The sequence below is a fragment of the Impatiens glandulifera genome, chromosome 2, assembly GCF_907164915.1.
Source record: "Impatiens glandulifera chromosome 2, dImpGla2.1, whole genome shotgun sequence".
NCBI lineage: Eukaryota > Viridiplantae > Streptophyta > Magnoliopsida > Ericales > Balsaminaceae > Impatiens > Impatiens glandulifera.
The window spans coordinates 4924949-4950275 of record NC_061863.1 but is presented as its reverse complement, the minus strand read 5'-3'; the positions used below and the strand labels follow the sequence as shown (position 1 = coordinate 4950275).

Below are 25327 nucleotides of genomic sequence, written 5' to 3'. Positions count from 1 at the left end.
ATAGTTTTCTATTGAAGGAGGAGAAGCACAGTTGAATTATAAATAAATATTTAGCCGGTAGGTTATTTGAATTAACTAAACTGAAATTTTGTCTTAATTTATTATTTAATTAAAATTTATCACTCATTTTAACAACATAATTTAGGGTTTTCAAAGAATTCATAGTTAAAATACACCATTCGTTGTAATTGGGTAGTCAACTGAGTAAGATTTAACTTTTATTTATTTATAAATTATACAAATTTGGTTTGAAATCATTAAAGACAAAATTTAATTTTTATAACTTTAATTATAATAACTCTTAAATTATAATGTTTGAAAAAAGATTTTTGAAATTTCAATTATCACTAATAAAAAAGTCTTTATATAATCTGGTTTTTGCTCGGTAATACCTTAATTTTAAATCGGTATAAGAAAACACCGATTGAATTTAATACGATCGTCATCGCGTCTTGTCTGATTTTTCTTTTTAAAATAAGTATTAAATATTTTTTTTAAAACCCTAATTTGTACTGTACTATTATTATGTTATTCTCTGTTATTATTTTTTCCCTCTATTATAATATATATAATAATATTTCATAAATATATTTAAAAATATGTTATAATATAGTATATTATAATAATATAGTATATTTCAAAAGTCTCTATTTTTAAAATTATTAGTTATATAAATTATTTTTTTTAAATTCTATACAAATTTTAATTTAAAAATAACTAATATATATTATTAAATATTATTTATAATATATTTAATATTTACAAAAATAACTAATATAAATTATAAATACATAATTAAATTATTATCGATTTACCGGTTAAACCACTAAAAAAATAGTTCGACTGAAAATCGAACTGTTTAACTGAAAAAAAAACGGTTAGTGGTTAAGAACATAATTCGCAAACACACTTAACCATGTAATCCTGCATAGAACTTGTCGCTTGACGGGCTCGAATCTAGGATCTCTCAATGAGGCTTGGGATATTCACCTCTTGTTGTTATTAAGTAATCTAGTGGTAAAAATCAGTTTAAGAAACTAAAATGTCACAGGTTCGATTTAATCTGGAAGCATTTTGATTTTAAGCGGATGGTCGTGACTGTGACTGTGGGATGTCATGCTAGTTATTCTTTAATTAAAAAAACCGATAAATTATCAATTCGGTTATCGGGTATTTTTTTTCACCACCACAATTTTCTTCAAACCTACATTTTTATTTTTTCATTGTTGAGGAATATGATAAGTCTCATTTCATAAAATGGTGAAGGTGTTTTTCCAAAAACTAATAAAATTTTATTTTGACAACAAAGACCAAGTCAATTTCACTAAAATATTATATAAATAACGTGTTCATTCTTATTTCTTAAATAAAAGTACAGTTATATTAACTTTATTAAATATTTTTAACATTGTCATTAATGACTTATTTATTGTTATTGTGATGGGGATACCAATAAGGTACACATATTTATAAATAAAATATTCGGTATCTGCTACAGATGGAGTAGAATTCTAAATAAATCACCTCAGATTATTTGGTATCTGCTACAGATGGAGTAGAATTCTAAATAAATCACCTCAGATTTTTCTTCTGAATTCTACTCATAATGTAATATTATTATTTTATTATTAAATTAAGTTTTGAGTTAAAATAAAAAGAGAGTTGTTTCAGACCAATCAGAATACAACATTATTATTTTATTATTAAATTAAACTTTGTGTTAAAATAAAAAGAGAAACCCGAACCCGGATATAATTATGGTCCACTTGATTCATGGGAAATCAAGTTTGAAAATTACATCATAAAAGAAGGAAATAAGTATTTTATATTAAGAAATAATATTCAGTTAAACTTGCTTCACTTCACTTCACTTCACTCAACTATTCACTACTTACTCATTCATGTAAAACCAAAACTTACAAAACAATACAAAATAAAATATATTAATTATTTTACTGTCTATATAATTATATATTATATAAATATGTAAAACAATATATTTATAAAGTTATTTGTGATACATTTAAATTAATTTGTTTAAATTATTTTATAATTTATATAATTATATATTAAATATATATATTATATATATATATATAAGCACATTTAAAAAGAAATTGGGTAAGATATTTATATAAATTTAAAAAACAAAATATTTTAAAATTTATTGTTAAGATATTTAAATAAATTTATTTTAATTATTTGATATTTAAATAAATTTATATTTTTAAGATATTTAAATAAATTTACTTTAATTATTTTATATTATATATATATATATATATATAAACAACATGTTAAAAAATTTATGTAATATATTTAAATAAATTTATAAAATAAAATATTTTAAAATTTATTTGTAAGATATTTAAATAAATTTATTTTATATTTTATATATTAAATATATATTTATATAAAACAACATTTCAAAATTTTATGTAATATATTTAAATAAATTTATAAAATAAAATATTTTAAAATTTATTTGTAAGATATTTTAAAAACTTTAAAAACATTATTTAAATTATTTTATATTTTATATAATTATATAATATATATTAAATATATATATATTATCAGGTAAAAATATTTATACGTTCATGTAAAAGCATTTATGCTTTCATGTAAGTCGTAAAAGCATTTATGCTTTCATGTAAGTCTACACGAAAATAAAAAAATGAAATGTTACCTGGTGAAAGCTCTAATAGGAGTGAAGCAAACTTCACTAGATATTTACTTTAATTATTTTATATTTTATCAAACATGTTCCAAAATTTATGTAATATATTTAAATAAATTTGTAAAACAAAATATTTTAAAATTTATTTGTAAGATATTTAAATAAATTTATTTTAGTTATTTTATATTTTATATAAATATAGATTATATATATATATATATATATATATATATATATATATATATATATATAATAACATGTTAAAAAAATTATGTAATATATTTAAATGAATTTGTAAAATAAAATATTTTAAAATTTATTTTTAAGATATTTAAAAAAATATATTTAAATTATTTTATATTTTATAAAATTAAATATTAAATATATATAAATATTCATGTAAAACCACTCATACATTTATGAAAAACATTTATGTTCATATAAAAGTATTTATGATTTCATGTAAGTCTACAAGTGAATAAGAAAATGAAACAAGCATTACCTGGTGAAGATTGATTCACTGTATATTTACACAGCGCTAATAGTAGTGAAACAAACTTCACTAAGTATTTATATTTATAAGATATTTAAATGAATTATTTTAATTATTTTATATTTTATCTAACATGTTCCAAAATTTATGTAATATATTTAAATAAATTTGTAAAACAAAATATTTTAAAATTTATTTGTAAGATATTTAAATAAATTTATTTTATATTTTATATAATTATATATTAAATATATATATATATATAATAACATGTTTAAAAATTTATGTAATATATTTAAATGAAATTGTAAAAAACAAAATATTTTAAAATTTATTTTAAGATATTTTTAGAATAAATTATTTAAATAATTTATATTTTATATAATTATATATTAAATATTAAATATATATAAATTTTAATGTAAAATCACTCACACATTTATGTAACATTTATACGTTAATGTAAAAATATTTATGCTTTCATATAAGTTTGCAAAAGAATAAAAAAAAATGAAAAAAACGCTACCTAGTGAAACACCTGATGAAGTTTGCTTGCTTTACAAGATATTTATAGCGCTAATAGGAGTGAAGCAAACTTTATTAGGTATTAAATTTGTAAGATATTTAAATGAATTATTTTAATTATTTTATATTTTATCAAACATGTTCAAAAATTTATATAATATATTTAAATAAATTTATAAAACAAAATATTTAAAATTTATTTGTAAGATATTTAAATAAATTTATTTTAATTATTTTATATTTTATATAATTATATATTAAATATATATATATATATATATATATATATATATATATATATATATATATATATATATATATATATATATATATATATATATAATAACATGTTCAAAAATTTAAATGAATTTGTAAAACAAAATATTTTAAAATGAATTTTTAACATATTTAAAAAATATATATTTAAATTATTTTATATTTTATATAATTATATATTAAATATATATATATAATATATATATATATATATATATATATATATATATATATATATATATATATATTCATGTAAAATCACTACCATATTTATAAAAAAACATTTATATGTTTATGTAAAGCATTTATGCTTTCATGTAAGTCTGCAAATGAATAAAAAAATGAAACAAGCATTACTTGGTGAAAATTGCTTCACTAGGTATTTACAACGCTAATAAAAGTGAAACAAACTTCGGTTGCTATTTACATTTGTAAGATATTTAAATAAATTTACTTTAATTATTTTATATTTTATCAAACATGTCCAAAAATTTATGTAATATATTTAAATAAAATTTTAAAATAAAATATTTTAAAATATTTGTAAGATATTTAAATAAATTTATTTTAATTATTTTATATTTTATATAATTATATATATATATATAATATATATATATATATATAATAACATTTCAAAAATTTATGTAATATATTTAAATGAATTTGTAAAACAAAATATTTTAAAAATAAAATTATTTTATATTTTATATAATTATATATTAAATATTAAATATATATATATATGTTAATATAAAACTATTAACACATTTATATAAAAATATTTATATGTTCATGTAAAAATATTTATGCTTTTATTTAAGTCGGCAAGAGAATAAAAAAAATGAAAAAAACGATATCTGGTGAAGCACCTGGTGAAGTTTGCTTTACAATGTATTTATAGCGCTAATAGGAGTGAAACAACCTCACTAGATATTAAATTTGTAAAATATTTAAATGAATTTACTTTAATTTTTTATATTTTATCAAACATGTTCAAAAATTTATATAATATATTTAAATAATTTTATAAAACAAAACATTTTAAAATTTATTTGTAAGATATTTAAATAAATTGATTTTAATTATTTTATATTTTATATAATTATATATATATATATATATTTATTTATATATATATATAATAACATGTTCAAAAATTTATGTAATATATTTAAATGAATTTGTAAAATAAATTATTTTAAAATGAATTTGTAACATATTTAAAAAATATATATTTAAATTATTTTATATTTTATATAATTATATATTAAATATTAAATATATATATATATATATAAATGTTCATATAAAACCACTAACATATTTATAAAAAACATTTATATGTTAATGTAAAAGCATGTTAATGTAAAAGCATTTATGTTTTTATGTGAGTCTGCAAGTGAATAAAAAAATGAAACAAACGCTACATGGTGAACTAGTGAAGATTGCTTCACTAGGTATTTACATTAATAGAAGTGAAACAAATTTTACTAGATATTTACATTTGTAAGATATTTAAATAAATTTATTTTAATTATTTTATATTTTATCAAATATGTTCAAAAATTTATGTAATATATTTAAATAAAATTTTAAAACAAAATATTTTAAAATTTATTAGTAAGATATTTGAATAAATTTATTTTAATTATTTTATATTTTATATAATTATATTATATATATATATATAAAAAATAACATGTTCAAAAATTTATGTAATATATTTAAATAAATTTGTAAAACAAAATATTTTAAAATTTATTTGTAAGATATTTAAAAAAAATTAAATTATTTTATATTTTATATAATTATATATTAAATATATATAAATGTTAATGTAAAACCACTAACATATTTATGTAAAAATATTTATACATTCATGTAAAAACCTTTATGTTTTAATGTAAGTTTCCAAGAGAATAAAGAAGTGAAACAAGCGCTACCTGGTGACCTAGTTTCACTAGGTATTTACAGCATTAATAGGAGTGAATCAAACATCACTAAGTATTTATATTTGTAAGATATTTAAATAAATTTACTTTAATTATTTTATATTTTATCAAACATGTTTAAAAATTTATGTTATATATAATTTTATAGACAATAAAATAATTAATATATTTATTCTGTATTATTTTGTAGGTTTATATGAAAATATAAATGATTTTAAAGATGAAATAAATGGTTTTACATGAATTAGTAAGTGAATTTACATGAGCGGAATGAAGTGAAGCAAGGTTCACTAAATAACACTTCTTGATGTGCCTTCCTTTGTGATATGATTCTCAAAAATGATTTTACATGAATGAAGTTGACCCATAATTATATCGGGTTTGGGTCTCTCTTCATTTCAATCCAAAATATAATTTAATAATATAATAATAATGTTGCATTATGATTGGTCCGGAACAAGGAATAGAGGATTTGGTGGAAGAAGAAGTGATCAATAAATAAATAACTTTATCTTTTTAACTTAAGTTTGTTTTTTAATATATTTTTCAGGTAAAAAATATTGTTTAGTTGTTTTTATTAGTTTTTAATATATTAGTAGTCATTTACTTTGTATGCTTTATAACATTTTTATTTGTTTGTTTTTGTTTAATCATTTAAAATATAGTTTTAATTATTTTCAATTTTCACAAATTATGTTATAATTAAAGTAAAATAGATTTTAATAGATTTTCTTTTATTTTGATTATGATGTCTATACAATAAAATTTTAACAATCATTCCAAAATTATTGTTCACACTCTTAATTTAAATTGTTCACTCTTAATTTAAATTGTTCCTAATAGAAATATGTGATATTTTGTTTCTTAAGACATCTGTGACTTATAATTATGTTAATGAAATTTATATTAAATCAACTCATCACTATTCTTAAACTACCCTTTTCAATTATGAAATATGTGAAAATTGTTTAATGGAATAAAATATAATAAGAGTTTTTAGTCGATAATATTTTAATTTATGTTTAACAGAGTTTGTTTAAGATATTAATTCGAATTCTATAATTTATTAATTTAATTTTACAAAAAATAAAAGATGCAACTTAAATAATATGTATATGTTTGTTAAATTTCATAGATTTTATTTTGTCTTATTTTTACCTTTTCAATATTACAAGATAAATTTTTAAATATATAAATTTGTTATTTAAATTGGGTATTTAATCACTTTTTAAATATTTTATTTTAGGAAAGATATTTCTTAATCGATTCGACAAATATGTTTAATATTCTCACTTATCACCTTATCACCTGTAACCCGTAATAGTGTAATATTTATAATCTTTATAAAAAAATAAAAAAATCATTCACCCCTATTATGATATAGAGATGTTAAAATGTGGCATCGGATTAAGTATGTAACCCGCAAACACACTTAACCATTTAACCAGGCGCAAAATTTGTCGCCCGACGAGCTCGAACCCAGGACCTTAGGATATAGAGATGTTGTTGAAAGAAAAAATGAATAGCCATTATGATACAAGATTAAGGTTTATTTTCTTAATTATTTTCAGTAAACTATATATAAATAATTTAGTTAGTTAACGATAAATTAAAAAAAAAATCATAAATTCTCTAGTATTATGTTGGACTTTATTTATTATTGGGTATTATGTTATTTTTTTTATATTTAAGTCTCTTTTAAAAAAACAATATTTCTCAAGTCAAGAATTTTTTATTTTTCTTTGCATTAGTTCTTCTAAGTAACATTGTTGAGCTAGAGCAATTATTAATAACTTTATTAGGACAATTTTAATATCTCAATTTCTTTTTTTTATCAGATTAAATATTTGTCTTTAACCAATGGCATAGAGAAAAAAAGGAAAATACTTTCACTTCACTAAATTAATTTGTGGCATATCTTACCTGTCTTGAATATAGAATAAATATTTGACAAATTGATTCTTTTAAAATATATATTGGTAAATAAAAAATCAGAAATAAACTAAATTGTAAAGATTTGCACAAATTTAACTATACAGAATTAACTAGAAATTTCATTCCATACATATGAATAAAAATATAAGAAAATTCAAAAAAAAATTATAATAATATATATTCAAGGTTTAAAATTCTTAATAAATTACGAATAATATATTAAAATAAAAACAGAACACCCTCATTTCACATTTTATTCACTTCGGTAAAATAACTTACCTTCTCACATATTTTTTTTCAATGAACCTCCCATTTCGTGACCTTACACTTTCACATTGGTGTATCAAATATTTTATTCATATTTTTTAATATTTAGCATTGTGACCTCATACTTTTGTCAATCAAATATTTGATTTATATGTTTAACCACTTTCAATTGTTACTGGTCTATTATCTCTCGGCAAATCACATCCCAATCACACTTGGTTAAAGGGTTATACTTGTTTTGTTAGGTTGCAAGTTCGAAACATATATAACCATTTCAAATTTATGGGCGGATCAACTCACAATCCGACACAAATATCTATTTACTCACACATATATATCCAAATTAACCATAGCTCTCGACCTGAAAATCTAGACATTTTGAAAATTAAGCATCATTAATTATATATATTATTTAGTTAAAAAATTGAACTTATATTGTTAAGAATGTTCCGCGTTTATCAAATTTGGTGTTTAATTTAAAATATAAAGTCTTATAAGTCTAGTTGGTTAAAGAGTTGTACTTGTTTTTGTTAAGTTTCAAGTTCAAAACATACATACATCATTTATAATTTTATTTTTAACCATTTTAAGTTTATGGGTGGGTCAACCTATAATCCGACCCAAATATCTATTTACTCTCACAAATATATTCAAATTAATCACAGCTCTCGACCCGGGAATTCGAATATTTTGAAAATTAAGCATCATTATATATATATATTAATTAGTTAAAAGTTGAACTTATATTGTTAAGAATGTCTCGCGTTCATCAAATTTGATGTTGAATTTAAAATATAAAGTCTTATTAGCTTAGTTGGTTAAAAAGTTATACTTATTTTTGTTAGGTTGCAAGTTCGAAACATACGTATAACATTTTTATTTTTATTTTTAAACATTTTATGTTTATGGGCGGGTCAATCTATAATCCGAATCAATTATCCATTTACTCTCACATATATATCCAAATTAACCACTCGACCCAGCAATCCGAACACTTTGAAAATTAAGCATCAATAATTATATAAATATACTATATATATATATATATATTAGTTAAAAAGTTGAACTTATATTATTAAGAATGTCCTGCGATTATCAAATTTGGTATTAAATTTAAAATATAAAGTTTTATTTGTTTAGTTGGTTAAGGAGTTGTACTTGTTTTGTTATGTTGCAAGTTCGAAACATACCTATAGCATTTTTAATTTTATTTTTAACCGTTTTAAGTTTATGTACGGGTCAACCCAAAATCCGACCCATGTATTTATTAGTTTCATATATATCTAAATTAATCACAACTCTCAACCCATCAATCTGAACATTTTGAAAATTAAGAATCAAAATTTCGAAATCTGAATTGATTCTAAACGAAAACATTTTTAAGTAATATTGTCATATTATATTAAATTAAATGCACAAAAATAAGTAAATAATTAAATATTTCTCAATATTGTTTACCAATATAGTCGTTGAAATGAAAATTGGCAATAAAGAAAAATAAATTTATAAAAACAATTTTGAGGAGACGCGTCTAGATTTTATTTCATTTTTAAATAGGTAGAAATCGATTCGGCTTAAATAACCTAAATAAACGGTGAGTAAACCTCTTAATTTTCAATAAATAAATCAATAGATATAACTTCTCTAATTCATTCATATTCATACAAATTTTTCTTTGAGGAGGACATGGGAAGACGTGGCTTTTAAAGTTAACATTTGAAAGTTATTTTATGCTTTCAGCTATAAATACTTTTAGGCCAACTAAGAGGAAAAACGACTTTCTCGGAGATGAGAACCATGTTATTCAAGAAATGCGCTCGAATATGAGAAACATGTTATTCAAGAAATGCATTGAATTAACAACGTTTTATGAGGTAAAATTCTAATAATCTTCTTTTCTGAAAAGAAGTGTTTTATTTCGGCAACCTAAAGGAAAATAAGATGATTAATCAATTTTTAGGGTACTAAAATAAATAAATTATTGTTAATTTTATAGAATATTAATAATTATTTATTCATTTGAGTACATTATGAACTGACCAACCATCTCATTTACTATCAGCAGACCAAAATAAAATACATTCTTCTCCTGAAAAAAGATTGAGAAAAGATATGATGACTAAATAATCTTTATCTCACAAAATGTTTTTAATTCACTGCATTTTTTAAATGATTTGGTTCATCATATAATTGGGGATGCTCTTGCATTTGTTTGTTCTAGTCACAACTATTTATACATTTTTCATATCAGATTGATACTAGTTGGAAAAAGTTTGTATATCTATGAATTAGAGAGGCCATATCTATTGGATGAAAAAAAATATGTAGAGGATCTTATTTTTGTTGAGTTTTTTTTAGGTCTTATTTTACTCCTTAAAATACGCTAACACAACATCTTGTTTGTGATTTGATCGTACAATGAAGTGTTCACTAGAAGTTCTTCTAATAACTAGTAATTATTTTTTCTATCTATTATGTTCTTTTTTTTAATCTTTGAACTATTTTTTTTTAAATAGTTATAAATAATTTGTTGTTAACTTGTTAAGTTTAACATGTATTTTATTTGGTTATTTTGATGTTCTAAACATTATTTTATTGTATTGCAAATTATTTACTAATTTATCATTATTGTAATTAAAAATATAAAATAATTTTTTTCAGCTTAATTATTATTGAATCACCCTATTAATATGGGCAAGACATAGATCGTGCTTAGACCATTTTTTAATAATTTTAAATTTAGTACAAAAGTCTATTATACTCAACTAAAACATTTCATTCGACCATATATTTAACGGAACCAATCTGTTTAACAATGGTTTAAATATCCAATTATATATATCAAATAATTCATATTAGATATTTAAAAAACTAATTTTAAGTAATTAATTAAACCAAATAAAATACAAAATATTTAATATAATAGCAATTACGAATAAATTTATTTATTAAACAAAAATATAAAATTAAGTCTGTATACATGTAAAACAAAAATCAAAAATTATAAAATTAATTAATATAATACGAGCGCTTATTAAATAGTTCGGTCATTTTAATAGATCCTATATATTTTACATTATTATGTTTCAAATATACATAATCATGATCCTAAATTTGTTTTTAAAATCGACAAATCGAATATATTTTGTTTGGATTAAGTAGGTATATCGATTAAACTTCACACATGAGTGATATGGATTTGTGTTAATATAGTGATTAGTACCCGTTATTGGATGGTTTGATATGATATATATATATATTTGTGTTATGTTTAGAAAAGAACAAATAAATAAATAGATAATGATTTAAAAAACATTATATACCAAAATAATATTAAATTTATATAATTTAGATCATAATCAAGAAATACCTTTAGTGAATGAGATTTAAAAAAAAAACATTTATCATATTTAAAAGAATCCTCTTAACAAGCTAATAAACCACTTTAAAATTTAATTTTTCAATGAAATGTAACTAAGACAAAATTACATTTTTCAAATAGACTTATGTACATTAAGTACATTTTTTATTTTGTATAAATATATTAATTGTTAGTTAAAATAGAAAACTTTCACTAAATACTATTAATACAAGCTTTCACAATTAAAAGTAATTTAAGAATTTAAGAGAAGACTTGTAATTATGGGTCTTGAACTACACTTAACCATAAGAGGACTAGCCTTATGCATAGTAAGCCCACCCCCTTCGGTCAAGTCCACCATCTCATTACCCACTCTTTCCCAATCAAAACATTGAATCAACGATCCAATTGTCAACCCAATCATTCGCAATGCCAAGCCCTCCCCGGGACACCTTCTTCGTCCCATCCCGAACGGGAACAACTTGAACTCATCTCGAGTCTCATCGAGCCCTTCAAACCTCTCGGGCCTAAACTCATTAGGGTTCTCCCAAAGTCCCGGATCATTTTGTATGGCACTTAAGTTCACGAGTAACATAGTTCCACATGGGACTCTGTATCCACCTATAGAGCAATCCTCGGAGGACTCGTGGGGAATGAGAAGTGGGCCGACAGGGAAAATTCGCATGGTTTCGGTTATGACACAATTAAGGTAAGGAAGTTGGGCTAAGTCCGATTCGTCGAGTAATCGATCAAAACCGATTTTTTCATCTATCTCATCTCGGGCCTTCTTTAGGACTTTTGGATTGTTGAGGAGGAGTGATAAGGCCCATTCCATTGTTCCGGCTGACGTGTCAGTTCCAGCTGCTAATAAAACCTAATTTTTACCACAAATATCAAGTCAACTTCACCACCACTACATATAAATATTAATAATATGAAGATTTTTAATTTAAAAAAAAAATCAATCTCTATCGGATTAAACATATAATTCTTCCTATGAGGATGGGCTTCCATCAGGGTCCACATAAATTACTATGATGATGGGCTTCCATCAGGGTCCACATAAATTACTATGATAATGGGCTTCCATCAGGGTCCACATAATATATATATATAACTAAATTCAATAATTGAAATCTATAAGCATAAATAAATGAAAATGTAACATCAACCTTGTGTAAATAAGTCCAACATTATACATTAAATATGAGACCTTTATTTCAAATTTAAAAAAATCTAATTAATGATTTTTAAGGGATTAAATCAATTTTAAAAATTTATTATTATATATATATAAAAAAATCTATTTATTTAAATTATTTGAAAATTAATATTTTGTTCCAGTTATTATTTTAATTATAATTACTTTTTAAAATTGTAAAAAAATAAATTGTTTATATTTATGTAAGAAAGGATATTTTTAAAATCTTTTAAATCAAGTTATTTTTATTTTAATTTTGTCATTTTGACCTATAGAAAAATTTAAGTTTACAAAACCCTCATTATGTTTTAAAAAATTACAATAATTTCAATTTTACTTTTAATTCTATTTATAGTAATATTGTATATACATATATAATATTTTTCTAAAAAATAAATATTTATAAGTTCTCTTTGTCAAAGATACAGACTCTATATTCAAATCTTATAATTTGTGTTTTTTATTTTTGAACGACGTTACTTATTATTATCAACATTGTATTTATAAATAATAATAAAAATCATATTATTAATTTAACTAGCGAATTTGAATAAAATTAGTGTTTTATTATTGAAAGTCTATAATTAAAATCTTAAAAAATTTGATGATTAAATTATTGATATGAATGATAGATAATAAGTTAAACGCTTTTAAAAATGTTAAAAAGACAAAATCTCAATTTAGTATAATTTTATCATAAGAATAGTCAAAAATCACTATCAACCCTAACTAGAACCAATTTGACGAAATGACCCTAAAGAAGAACTTAATTGCGGTGGTTAAATTAAATTGGGCGGGTGACCACTTAAATTTGTTTGGACGAAATTACTCTATTGCGTAACGCGAATGGAAGAAATGTCACGCGAAAGGAAACTTGTGAAATTACCCGGCGCGTAACGCGAAGGGACACTTTCACATACTTTTCTTTCACAATACGAACGGAAGTAATTTTATCAAAATATTTTGAAGGGATGATTTGCATGTTTAAAAGACTTTTTAGGTCATTTCGTCAAATTTTCCTTCCCCTGTTTATATTAAAAATGTTACTCACCCAAATGATGGCGCCAATCTTCTGATCAGTATAATACTCAGGCTCAGTTTCCTTCAACGAAAGCAACAATTCAATCATCGTCTTCTTCTTCCTTCCGCCGCCGATGATATCTCCGACCGATCTTTTCTGTTCTTCAATCATCTCCTTCAACCATTTCTCCTTCCTCTCCTGCAACTCAATAAACTTCTTCTCCATCCCTCTAACACCAATCCATCTCAAACCCGGCAAAAAATCCAACAAATTCGACGCCCCACTAACCCTAAACGTCTCCTCCACCATCTCCCTAAACCTCTCCGCCTCCACCGTCTCCTCTCCGCAATACCTCTTCCCAGCGATCATCCTCGTCATAACATTCAACATCAAATCAAACAAACACTTCTTCATATTAACCGTTTCATCAATTCTAGATCCACGATCTAACCTACAGATTAACCGTCTAACCTCATCGATCCTTACGCTTGATAGTAATTGAAGACGGTGAGATGATAAGATCTCGATCGTAGCGATTCGCCGGAGATTTCTCCAGTTTTCATTATAAGGAGCCCATGCTAGGCTTGTGTAATTGTATCCTAGGATTTTACCGGCCATTAGTTTGGGGCGGTTGGCGAATGCGACGTCGTTTGTGGTGAAACAGTGTTTTGCGGCGGAGGGAGAGGAGATTAGGAGGACTGGACGGGATCCGAAACGGAGGTAGGTGATTGGGCCGTGAATGGAGGAGATTTTGGCTAGGGTTTTGTGAAGGGGTTTTGATAGGAGGTGGAGATGGCCGATGATTGGGAGAGTTGGGAATGGAGTTGGTGGTAGGTTTTTGATTTTGTGGAGGATTTGATTTGTGAAGATGTAGATGGTTAGAGCTATGGCGGCAAGGTAGAGAGGAGACATAGCAACAATAGTGATGGTTATGGAGATGAAGATGAAGATGAAAGAGAGAGATAATTACAAAGTTTTGCACTACTACTTAAAGAAGAAGAAGATGATAAAAATAATAAGGATTGAATTATAAATTAATATTTATTTGGATTGTCTTATCTTTGACATAATTTGATAGTGATTTTCTTTTATTATAATAATTATAAAAATATTAAATTTTACACAGGAGTGTTTGGGGATGAAAAATTTGGAGGATGGAAAAGTGAATGAAGAGTTTATTGTTTATTGTCATTGCCTTTCCTTTCCGTATTAGACCATCTCCAAAACCCATACACTCATTCTCAAACCCAAAATGCAGTAAACATCTCATCAAAAAATAATTCATTTCAAAAATTCATTCTCAAACACAAAATAATATTTTAAAATATTTTTTCTTACACTAACTTTTTAACTTTATTAATATTATCTATATATTTATTAACTTTACATATTTAACCCCAATCTTTTCTCTTTCATTTAATAAAATTAACTTAAACCTTGTTAATATATTATAAGATAATTTATAAAATTAAAATTATAAAATATAAGTTAAAAATATAAAATAAATTATAAAATATAAAATAAATTAGATTAAATTTCAAATATAATAAATTTAACAGTTTAATTATATATTTAGAAAACAATTTAACTTTTTATCTTAAAAAAAATATAAGTTAAAGGATTAATTTAAATGTAAAAAAATTAAAAAATATAAAATATATATATATATAACCTAAGGGCCATTTTTTAAAAATGCCCAAAATGCAGTATGTACGGTCCAAACGCATATAGCATATATATATAGCATATATATATATATATATATATATATATATATATATATATATATATATATATATATATATATATATATATATGTTTGGTTGGAGGGAAGAGAGTAAAAACACTCATTTTGAGTTTCTTTTTTCAGTACGGTTGGAGGAAAAAAGGGCACAGTTGGAGATGGTCTTAGGATTGAATAATTGATGTGTCTTCCTTGGATGTGGTATTGTTTTTCAGACTCTCTATTCGGAATCGAACCCTCGTTACGAAAAGGATGAGGAGTTAGAAGAAAAAGAATTTGTAAATAATCACGTCATTCACTCTTTCATTTCCACTTCTAAAATATATTTTTTTTAAATTTTAAAATTTAGAGTTTTTTATCGTTAAAATTATATAAAAATGAGATTGGTTATTTTTAACGCAAATAACTATTTATGTTGTCAATTATAAATAAATAAAATATTACTAATTATCTACTATTAAGATTAAATTTGGAGTCTTTTAAATTTGAAAAAAGTTATCCAAAAGTTTAAATTGGCTATCAACAAGGAGTCACGATTTGACATTTGACATTTCTCTCTTTAAACAATATTTTTTCAAAAATATTCATAAAAAAAACTATAAAGAAAACAAAATCAAAAAACTCTTAGAAGAGGTCGATATTATCAACACTATTAGCTAATCAAATCTAAAGTCTTGGAGGACGTAGACAAATTGGATTCATTCTTTAACTTGTATGATGTTGTCACCATCGAGAAAAAAAAGGAAATTAATAAAAAAATATATATATATTTATATACCTTTTGTGAAAAAATATGTTGTTAATCATAAAAGAAAAATTATTTAAATCTATTTAAAATTATAATATTAAAATTATTATTCTTAATGGACGAATCTAAAATTCAGGGTTGAAGTTGGCTTAAAAAAAATTGGGTGAACCTATAAAAATAATTAAAAAAATTTAGATAAAAATAAGTTTTACCATTTTTTTAATAATTAGACAAATAAATAATTGAATTATATTGAATTTTTTAAAGAAATTATAAGATAATGTCTTATTTTTACCCTAAAAAATAATTATATTTTTTTTTTTGGGTGAGCTTTCAAACCACTCGAGTCCTAAATAGATCAGTCCCTGATCTATATATATATAATGATGCTTAATTTTTAAAGTGTCCGGATTGCCGGGTCGAGAGCTGTGGTTAATTTGGATACTTGGGTCGGATTGTGGGTTGACCCGTTTTTAAATTTAAAACGGTTAAAAATAAAATTAAAAATGCTAGAGGTATGTTTCGAACTTGCAACCTAACAAAACAAGTACAACTCTTTAACCAACTATGCTACAAAGACTTTATATTTTAAATTCAACACCAAATTTGATAAACGCGGGACTTTTAATATTAATATAAGTTCAACTTTTTAACTAACTAATCTATATATATATATAATGATGCTTAATTTTTAAAGTGTCCGGATTGCCGGGTCGAGAGCTGTGGTTAATTTGGATACTTGGGTCGGATTGTGGGTTGACCCGTTTTTAAATTTAAAAAGGTTAAAAATAAAATTAAAAATGCTAGAGGTATGTTTCGAACTTGCAACCTAACAAAACAAGTACAACTTTTTAACCAACAAAGCTATAAAGACTTTATATTTTAAATTCAACACCAAATTTGATAAACGCGGGACATTTTAATATTAATATAAGTTCAACTTTTTAACTAACTAATATATAATGATGTTGAGTAAATGGATAATTGGGTCGGATTGTGGGTTGACTCACCCATAAACTTAAAACGGTTAAAAATAAAATAAAAAATGTTATCCGTAATTTTTTTTCACTGTTTTTATATTATTATTCGTGCAAATGCACGGGCTAAATGCTAGTTATTCTAAAGTTATTATGTTTACGTTGTTATTTTGGTGGGGGTATTTTAGGAATTATTTGATATTTTTTTTTATGAATTTATGTTGATTTCCTTCTTAAAATTAATCATGGTCTTGTTTGGATTTCGGTTATTCAAATAATCGGGTTATTTAGAAAATAATTATCGGTAATGATTTTGAAGAGATGGTGATTTTTTTGGTATAAAAGACTTAAAAGAGTATTGATATATACAACATCTCTGCATTTAATAATTCTCTTCTTTTCTGGGTACCCAAATTCCTCATTTCCATGTCCAAGGAAAATACATGGAATTGCTTTATCATCCAACTTAGATCTTTATGTTGAAATTAAGCTAATTCTATTAATGAATGGAAATAAGATTGTAAATAAATAAAATCAAATAAAATTCACACAAATTCAAACGTGAATTAACGGTGAATTTAATTCAAATTTAATTAAATATTAATTGTTTAATTAATATTTAATGCCTAATTAGAAAATTAAAACATAATGTTAGGATAAGCATTTAGCTTTAATTGGCATATTGGCTAACGTATGGACTCTTCAATTAGCTAGCATTAGCATTGAATGTCTAACATTGCATTTCTGCAAATCAACGTATAGGCTGATGTTAATTAGTTATGGATTAATTAACAAATGAATGAGCAATATTTATTGCTAATAAACGTTTGGATGGTTTTATTTACAAGTTTAATTCTCAGCAATATTACTCATTCATTATTCATTTTACAGATATTTCATCCTTCATCTTTCTCACTCTAGAATTCCAAAAAGCCTTCTTCTTCGCTCGATATTTTCCTTTGAAACCCGGTGATAGTTCAGGTACTTTGTCAAGCTCGTTGTGTAGTGATTCCGGTGCTGAATCACTACTAGATTCGTTGTACCCTGTGAGACAGCCATCTGTGACAAGCTCTAGCACACGGGGAGACGGTGGAACTGTTTTAAGGGAAATGTGTCTAACACATGCCTCGAATCAACATTTTATCTGGTGATTTCGTTCTTTGTAACATTGTATTTATTTAATTTGTTTGTAACATCGTTTATATATATATTTCTGTTATTTTTCAAGACAAGATTTCTAACAATCTTAAAACATGTTCTTTGTGCTAAGCTATTTAAGAGCTTGCACCATCGAATATATTTTTTGTCTTTGATGTTTCAGAAATACGAGTCGCGGTGTTGTGGAAGAGATGATGTTCATTTCGAAAAAATGGAAAAGATTCATCTTAAGGAATCAACAAATAAAGATAAGTCTTTATTGCATATAAATATGTTTGATTATTAACACATATGTTCTTATGCTGTTAAAACTTAGTTTTATAAGCTAATATATTTTGATATGAAAATTTTCTCAAGAAACATTCATTTGTATATTCATTATACAAATGTTATATAGAAAATAAATTAGAACACAATAATTTAATTTGTTCTAGTCTTATTTAAAGATTTGTTTGGTTATTAAAATTATTAATAATAATGAATGAAAATAAGAAAGTAACTAATATGTTAGCTTTCAATTTTTATAAAATTTATGGTGTTAAAATTAATTATAATTGAAACATATGGTTTCAGTTTTAAAATAATTAATTATAATATATACCTTCTTTTTAATTAAACAATATAATTAATAAGAATATGGTAGGATGATTTAATAAATAAAGAGAGATGATATCTTTATTTATACATTGTTTTATATATTACATTTTATTATGGTAATAAGTTATGGTTTTAAATGTGTATATATTCATTGGTTGACAGAGTCTAGTCAAATATGAAGTATAAGTTGTCTCTATAAAGAAGACAAAAGGTCAAAAAAGCGGTACAACAATGAAAATGTGCATTGGCGCAGTGATTTAATGTTCAGACGCAATGGTGCGTGAAGAAAAGGTCTTGTGTTCGAATCCAGCTGATGAGATGATTTCTTTTGTAGAAATCAGATTTGTTAAAATGACAGTGGTCGTTAATGTTAAAAACCATTCCAATTTCTTGTGTACAAATTATGAGTTGAATGGGGGTAGTCATCGTCATTGATATTGAAACCATTCAAATTTCTTGTGTAGAAATTATGAGATGAATGGAATAGTCAATGATCTATTTGTAGAAATCAGACTTGTTAAAGGTATTGATGTTGAAACCATTCCAATTTCTTGTAGAAATTATGAGATGAATAGATAGTCAATGATCTCTTGGTAGAAATCAGACTCCTTAAAATGACTCTATCCATTGATGTTGGAGATGAATGGTGTAGTTAATGATTTCTTTATAAAATTCAGACTTGAGTCTTGATGTGAAAATCATTATAATTTTCTTGTGTAAAAATTATGAGATTAATAGGTTGATGATGATTTTTATAATATATATATATATATAAATATATAATATGAATGTTGAAATCATTATAATTTCTTATATAGAAATTATGAAATGAATTGGGTATCCTAACGATTTCTTATGTAGAAATTTAATTTGTCAAAATAATGTTGTCATTAATATTTTGAGACATTTTAATTTCTTGAGATTAAATAAGTTGTTTGTTTTAAAACTTATTCTAATCATGCATTTAAAGAGACACGACTATGGAAATTAGTCTCGGTGAGAATAATCTACTCAGATTTATTTTGAGCATGCATAGTCGTTTCACGTCGATTACAAGGCAATGTAAGTGCTTCAATTAATATATGAAATATATTTGTAGTTATATTTAATTTGATTATGTGCTAATTGATTATTAATATAAATCATACATATTAGCTAATATTATGATGGTTCATGTTATTCATAATAAGTATGATTATCTAGAAATTTATATATATATATAAATTAAGATTTATTTTCTATCTATTTTTATTTTAATAGATAATTTTGAAATTTGTCACAAATCATGTGTTTTTTGATTGACAAAGATTTGTTATGGAATGTTAAAGGTCATCTAATTAATTAAGAAACGAATAATTGATGACATGAATATTTATTTATATAATTAGTTAGTTTTATATTTGATTAAAAATAAATGATCAATATTCTAATTAATTATCATATATTTTTTAAACGATATTTTTAATGATAAATGGAGTTGTATATATATTTGTTTAATAATATATATGACATATTATTTATCTGATTACGTTTCTATGTTATTGACTATATATATTATAGTTGTTTTGTCATCGTGGTGACTAAAATAAAAGAAGCAATAATATATAATATCATATATATAGATATATTAATTTTGGTTTAATATAAGATACTTGATATACACTGTCCAATTGCATCATTAAGACTTACTTAATTTGACAATTTTGAAATCAAATAACTACAAGCAAAGTCTTCTTTGATTTGAGAATAATGTGGTAAACGTGCCGATATTACGGAATGCAAACGTGCAACCGGAAATAAATGTTTAAACGACTTCGGTCAAAGGTGCTTGAAACATTATGAATTTATGATTTCTTTTGTAGAAATCATGTGATATGGTGAATATTTATTTGATTAAATATTCTAATTTCTTTTATAGAAATTAAGTGTTTAAATAAATATTTTAATTGATTAAATATTTTTAATTTCTTATGTAGAGATTATGTGAAGAATGTCTAATCTCTTGTATAGAAATTCTGATTTATTCAATTAAATATTTATAATATAGTTATCTTATTCAATGTATGATAAGTATAACAAAAGAAATTTGTAAAAGAATTGTGTGACAATTTCTTGATTAGAAAATCATTGATTTAAATCATACAAATGTGTGTGATTTAAAAAAGGATACCAACACGAATGTGGGGGCAAATATTTTTATTGATTATAATACAAAAATAATTGTGTATATTATGATAAATAAAAAGATAATTCATTGTTAGAGAAATATGTTCTCTATAAAAGATAAAGTTGCGCAACTTTACAAAAAGAAAGAAAATAACAAGAAAATGTCTTGTATATATTTGCTGAGTTGGTGCTCAAATCGATATTTAAAATTTGAGGATTTTGAAATCAAGAAACGTGTCATATTTTGACATTACTTTCATAAAATTTTTGAACATTCAATGTCTTCAAAAAGATTTTATGAAATAAATGAAAATGAAAGTTTATAAAGTCTTGATATGACTTATAATAAATTTTATAATAATGATATGAAAATTTGATCATACTTTTATTAAAAAGTGGATGTGACAATTATATATATCATGAAGACAATGAAAATTATTTCATTACGTGTCTTTTGTACGATATTTTATCATTGAAAATTACGATAAAAATGATAAAATCCATTTAGGATATGAATTGCACTAAACGAAATATCATGTTGTTATCAAATGATATGTTGATATTATTAAATGAAAGAGTTTACGTCTAAAAGTGAATATGTTTACACTTAGAAGTGCAATCTACGTATGGAAATCTTCTATGAAACTTAAGATGGATAGATTAAACGTTATAATCTATATTTTTGACTTAAGTCGAAAAATAAAATATTTTTATGTAAGATATATAATCGTTTACACGAAGGCAGAATAGTTCAAAGACATTTTGTCTACTAGTTAGCCAAGTAAACAATATTTTCATAAAAAAATTATATGATAAGCATGTACGAATGACTATGCTTCTTATTAGAAGATGTTCCAAGGTTAACTAAGAATGTACCAACATAAATTTCTAATTATTGTGATAGTAATTAGAAATTGGACAAGCTTAGAGTCAGTGACAAGTCTAGACATACACGTCTTAGACATAATGTCATTAGACTATACTCTCTAATGGAGTTATCAAATTTGACTATGTAAGTCAAAGATAACATTGTGGATCCACTAATCAGATTATTGAATAGAGAGATAATTTGAAGTCTTTTGAGACATTAGCCTACTATAAGTTGGTATGAAGGAAAACTCAACCTATGCAGACTGGAGATCCCAAGAACTAGGTTCAATGGGACAACCTAATTGTACTGACTTGGAAAGTTATTGTTGAGGATTAATCCTATAACGAAACAATAATATTTTGACGAGGATAAGTATATCGCTTTTAATGATTCTTTGTGAGCAAAGAGATCACCTATGTGAGGGAGAAGTGGGGCCGCTTCGAAAGAATTGCACGGCTCAATTCTAGACCCTCTCACAGAACCAGGCGCGTGTTCCATGGCCAAAATGGACACAACCATGAGAGCTTGACATGTATTAGGGAGAATTCCATGTGAAAGTGTGTAATCGTTTACACAAAAGGCAGAATAGTTCGAGGACATCGAGTCTACTAATCAGCTAGTAAAGTTATATGCTTTCACAAGGGAAGGTTCAAAGGGTTACACCTACTTATCCTATGTAGAATTCAACTATTGAACTTTTCACCGGGTTAATCTTTCAATTTCCATTAATGTGGGGGATTGTTGAAATTAAGCTAATTCCATTAATGAATGGAAATAAGATTGTAAATAAATAAAATCAAATAAAATTCACACAAAATCAAACGTGAATTAACGGTGAATTTAATCCAAATTATAATTAAATATTAATTGTTTAATTAATATTTAATGCCTAATTAGAAAATTAAAGCATAATGTTAGGATAAACATTTAGCTTTAATTGGCCTATTGGCTAACGTATGGACTCTTCAATTAGCTAGCATTAGCATTGAATGTCTAACATTGCATTTCTGCAAATCAACGTATAGGCTGATGTTAATTAGTTATGGATTAATTAACAAATGAATGAGCAATATTTATTGCTAATAAACGTTTGGATGGTTTTATTTACAAGTTTAATTCTCAGCAATATATACCCATTCATTATTCATTTTACAGATATTTCATCCTTCATCTTTCTCACTCTAGAATTCCAAAAAGCCTTCTTCTTCGCTCGATATTTTCCGTTGAAACCCGGTGATAGTTCAGGTACTTTGTCAAGCTCGTTGTGTAGTGATTCCGGTGCTGAATCACTACTAGATTCGTTGTACCCTGGGAGACAGCCATCTGTGACAAGCTCTAGCACACGGGGAGACGGTGGAACTGTTTTAAGGGAAATGTGTCTAACACATGCCTCGAATCAATATTTTATCTGGTGATTTCGTTCTTTGTAACATTGTATTTATTTAATTTGTTTGTAACGTCGTTTATATATATATTTCTGTTATTTTTCAAGACAAGATTTCTAACACTTTATTCCTTAGAAATTTGCACATATGCTTTGCATCCAAACACCCTTAAATGCGAGTATGAAATATTCTTCTTAGACCATACTCTTTCTGGTATTTCAAACTTCAAAGGAACAAAGGGTGATATGTCTATGAGATAGCAAGTTGTGCGAACTACTTCTTCCCAAAACTATTTTGGCAACTTTGTCATCTTCAACATGCATCTCACCTTTTCTACAATGGTGCTATTCATTTTCTCAGTCACGCCATTGTGTTGTGGAGTTCTAGGAAATGTTTTCTCATGTCGAATTCCATATTTTACACAATATGCTTTAAACTCCTTGGAGGTATACACTCCCTCGTTATCAGAACAAAAACATTTTAACTTATTGTTTGTCTCTCTTTTTACCATGACATAGAACTCTTGAAAGTAATTAAATACTTGGTCTTTTGTTCTCATAAAATAAACTCACACCTTTCTAGATGTATCATCAATAAATGTTAGAAAATATCGATTGTCACATAATGACTCCTCCTCAAAAGGACCACACAAATCAGTATAAACCAAGTCCAGCACATTATGTTTCATTTCTAATGTTTGACTAAAATAGACTATGTGTTGCTTACCAAATGGGGAGTAATCGCATAGATCCATAACTTAGTCTTTAGTTGAAAGAATGTGAAGCTTCCTCACCAGAATTCGCAGCCATTTCTCACTCATGTGGCCGAGACGTTGATGCCACAGATTTAAAGAGCTTTCAGCTTGTATTGCATTCAACCCATTCTTGAGTATCTTCACATGGGTTCGGTATAAAGAGTGCCACGATTTCCCTTTTGCTACAATCATTGATCCCTTGTTGAGCTTCCATTCTCCACTACCAATGTAATGTTTGAATCCATCTTTGTCCAATGCATCACTTGATATCAAGTTTAGACGCAAATCAGAAATATGTTGCACATCTTTAAGTGTTAACTGATGTCTCAGCTCTATCTGTAAACAAATATCTCCAATAACTAAAATGCTCGAGTGACTAGTATTACCCATCTTCACTATACCAAGATCTTCAGCCTTGTAAGTCGTCAAGAACTCTCTATTCGGTGTAGCATGATAACAAACACTAGTATCAACTATCCATTTAACTCCTTGGTGACCTTCTACATGTAGATATTTTTCTTTTTCACAATAAAAAATCGCTACATCATCTACAGTTCATATGGCTGTTGTATTTCTGTTCACATCATCTTTCTTCTGATTTTTTTCTTCATTCTGTAGTCTTTTCCAAGTTCTACAATTTTTCTTCATATGACCTTCTTTACCATAGTGATAACATTGTCTTCCCTTAGATTTTGATATGCCTCTAGATCTGTGCACTATTTGTATTAGTTGACTTCCTTCTTGTCTCCATATTAAACAAGCTGTTAGTAACTATACTCATAGTAAGAACATCATTCGGAGCTGCATTACTGACTGTCACAACCAAGGTCTCCCAATTGTCGGGCAATGATCCCAAGAGCAATAAGGCTTGTAGCTCATCTTCTAAGGTCATCTCCATCACTGACAATTGATTAATCAAGCTCTGGAACTCATTTAAATGCTCAACAACACATGTACCTTCTCTGAATTTCAGATTTACTAACTTTCGAATCTGAAACGCTTTGTTACCTGTTGTTTTCTGCTCATACAATGACTCTAGCTTTTTCCACAACTCATGTGCACTCTTCTCACTTGCTACATGGTGGTACACACTATCATCAAGCTACGGTCTGATTGTGTCGACTGCTTTTCGATTTAATTTTGTTCAATCACCGTAAGACATATTTTTTGGCTTTGCACTATCTTCTTTAACCGGCTCATACATGTCTTTACA

At 24.7% G+C, this 25327-nt stretch overlaps 1 protein-coding gene across 1 annotated transcript; it reads right to left on the bottom strand.

The window, feature by feature from the left end:
- Positions 1–11713: 11713 nt before the first annotated feature.
- On the bottom strand, positions 11714–25012 carry LOC124924199 (cytochrome P450 81Q32-like). The gene is made up of 4 exons (XM_047464267.1): positions 24892–25012; positions 24192–24614; positions 13745–14679; positions 11714–12366 (listed from the first exon to the last, which is right to left on the bottom strand). Exons 1-4 carry the CDS (start codon positions 25010–25012, stop codon positions 11746–11748), a joined length of 2100 nt encoding a protein of 699 aa, XP_047320223.1. The 3' UTR covers positions 11714–11745.
- Between the last annotated feature and the right edge of the window lie 315 nt (positions 25013–25327).

Coding starts and splice junctions, on each gene's coding strand:
- LOC124924199 (XM_047464267.1), bottom strand. CDS start 25,012: ATGGAGATGACCTTAGAAGATGAGCTACAAGCCTTATTGCTCTTGGGA. Junction 14,680..24,191: donor TTTAAATCTGTGGCATCAAC/GTCTCGGCCACA, acceptor AAACTTTGTAAT/TATCTCTCTCTTTCATCTTC. Junction 12,367..13,744: donor AGATTGGCGCCATCATTTGG/GTGAGTAACATT, acceptor GGTAAAAATTAG/GTTTTATTAGCAGCTGGAAC.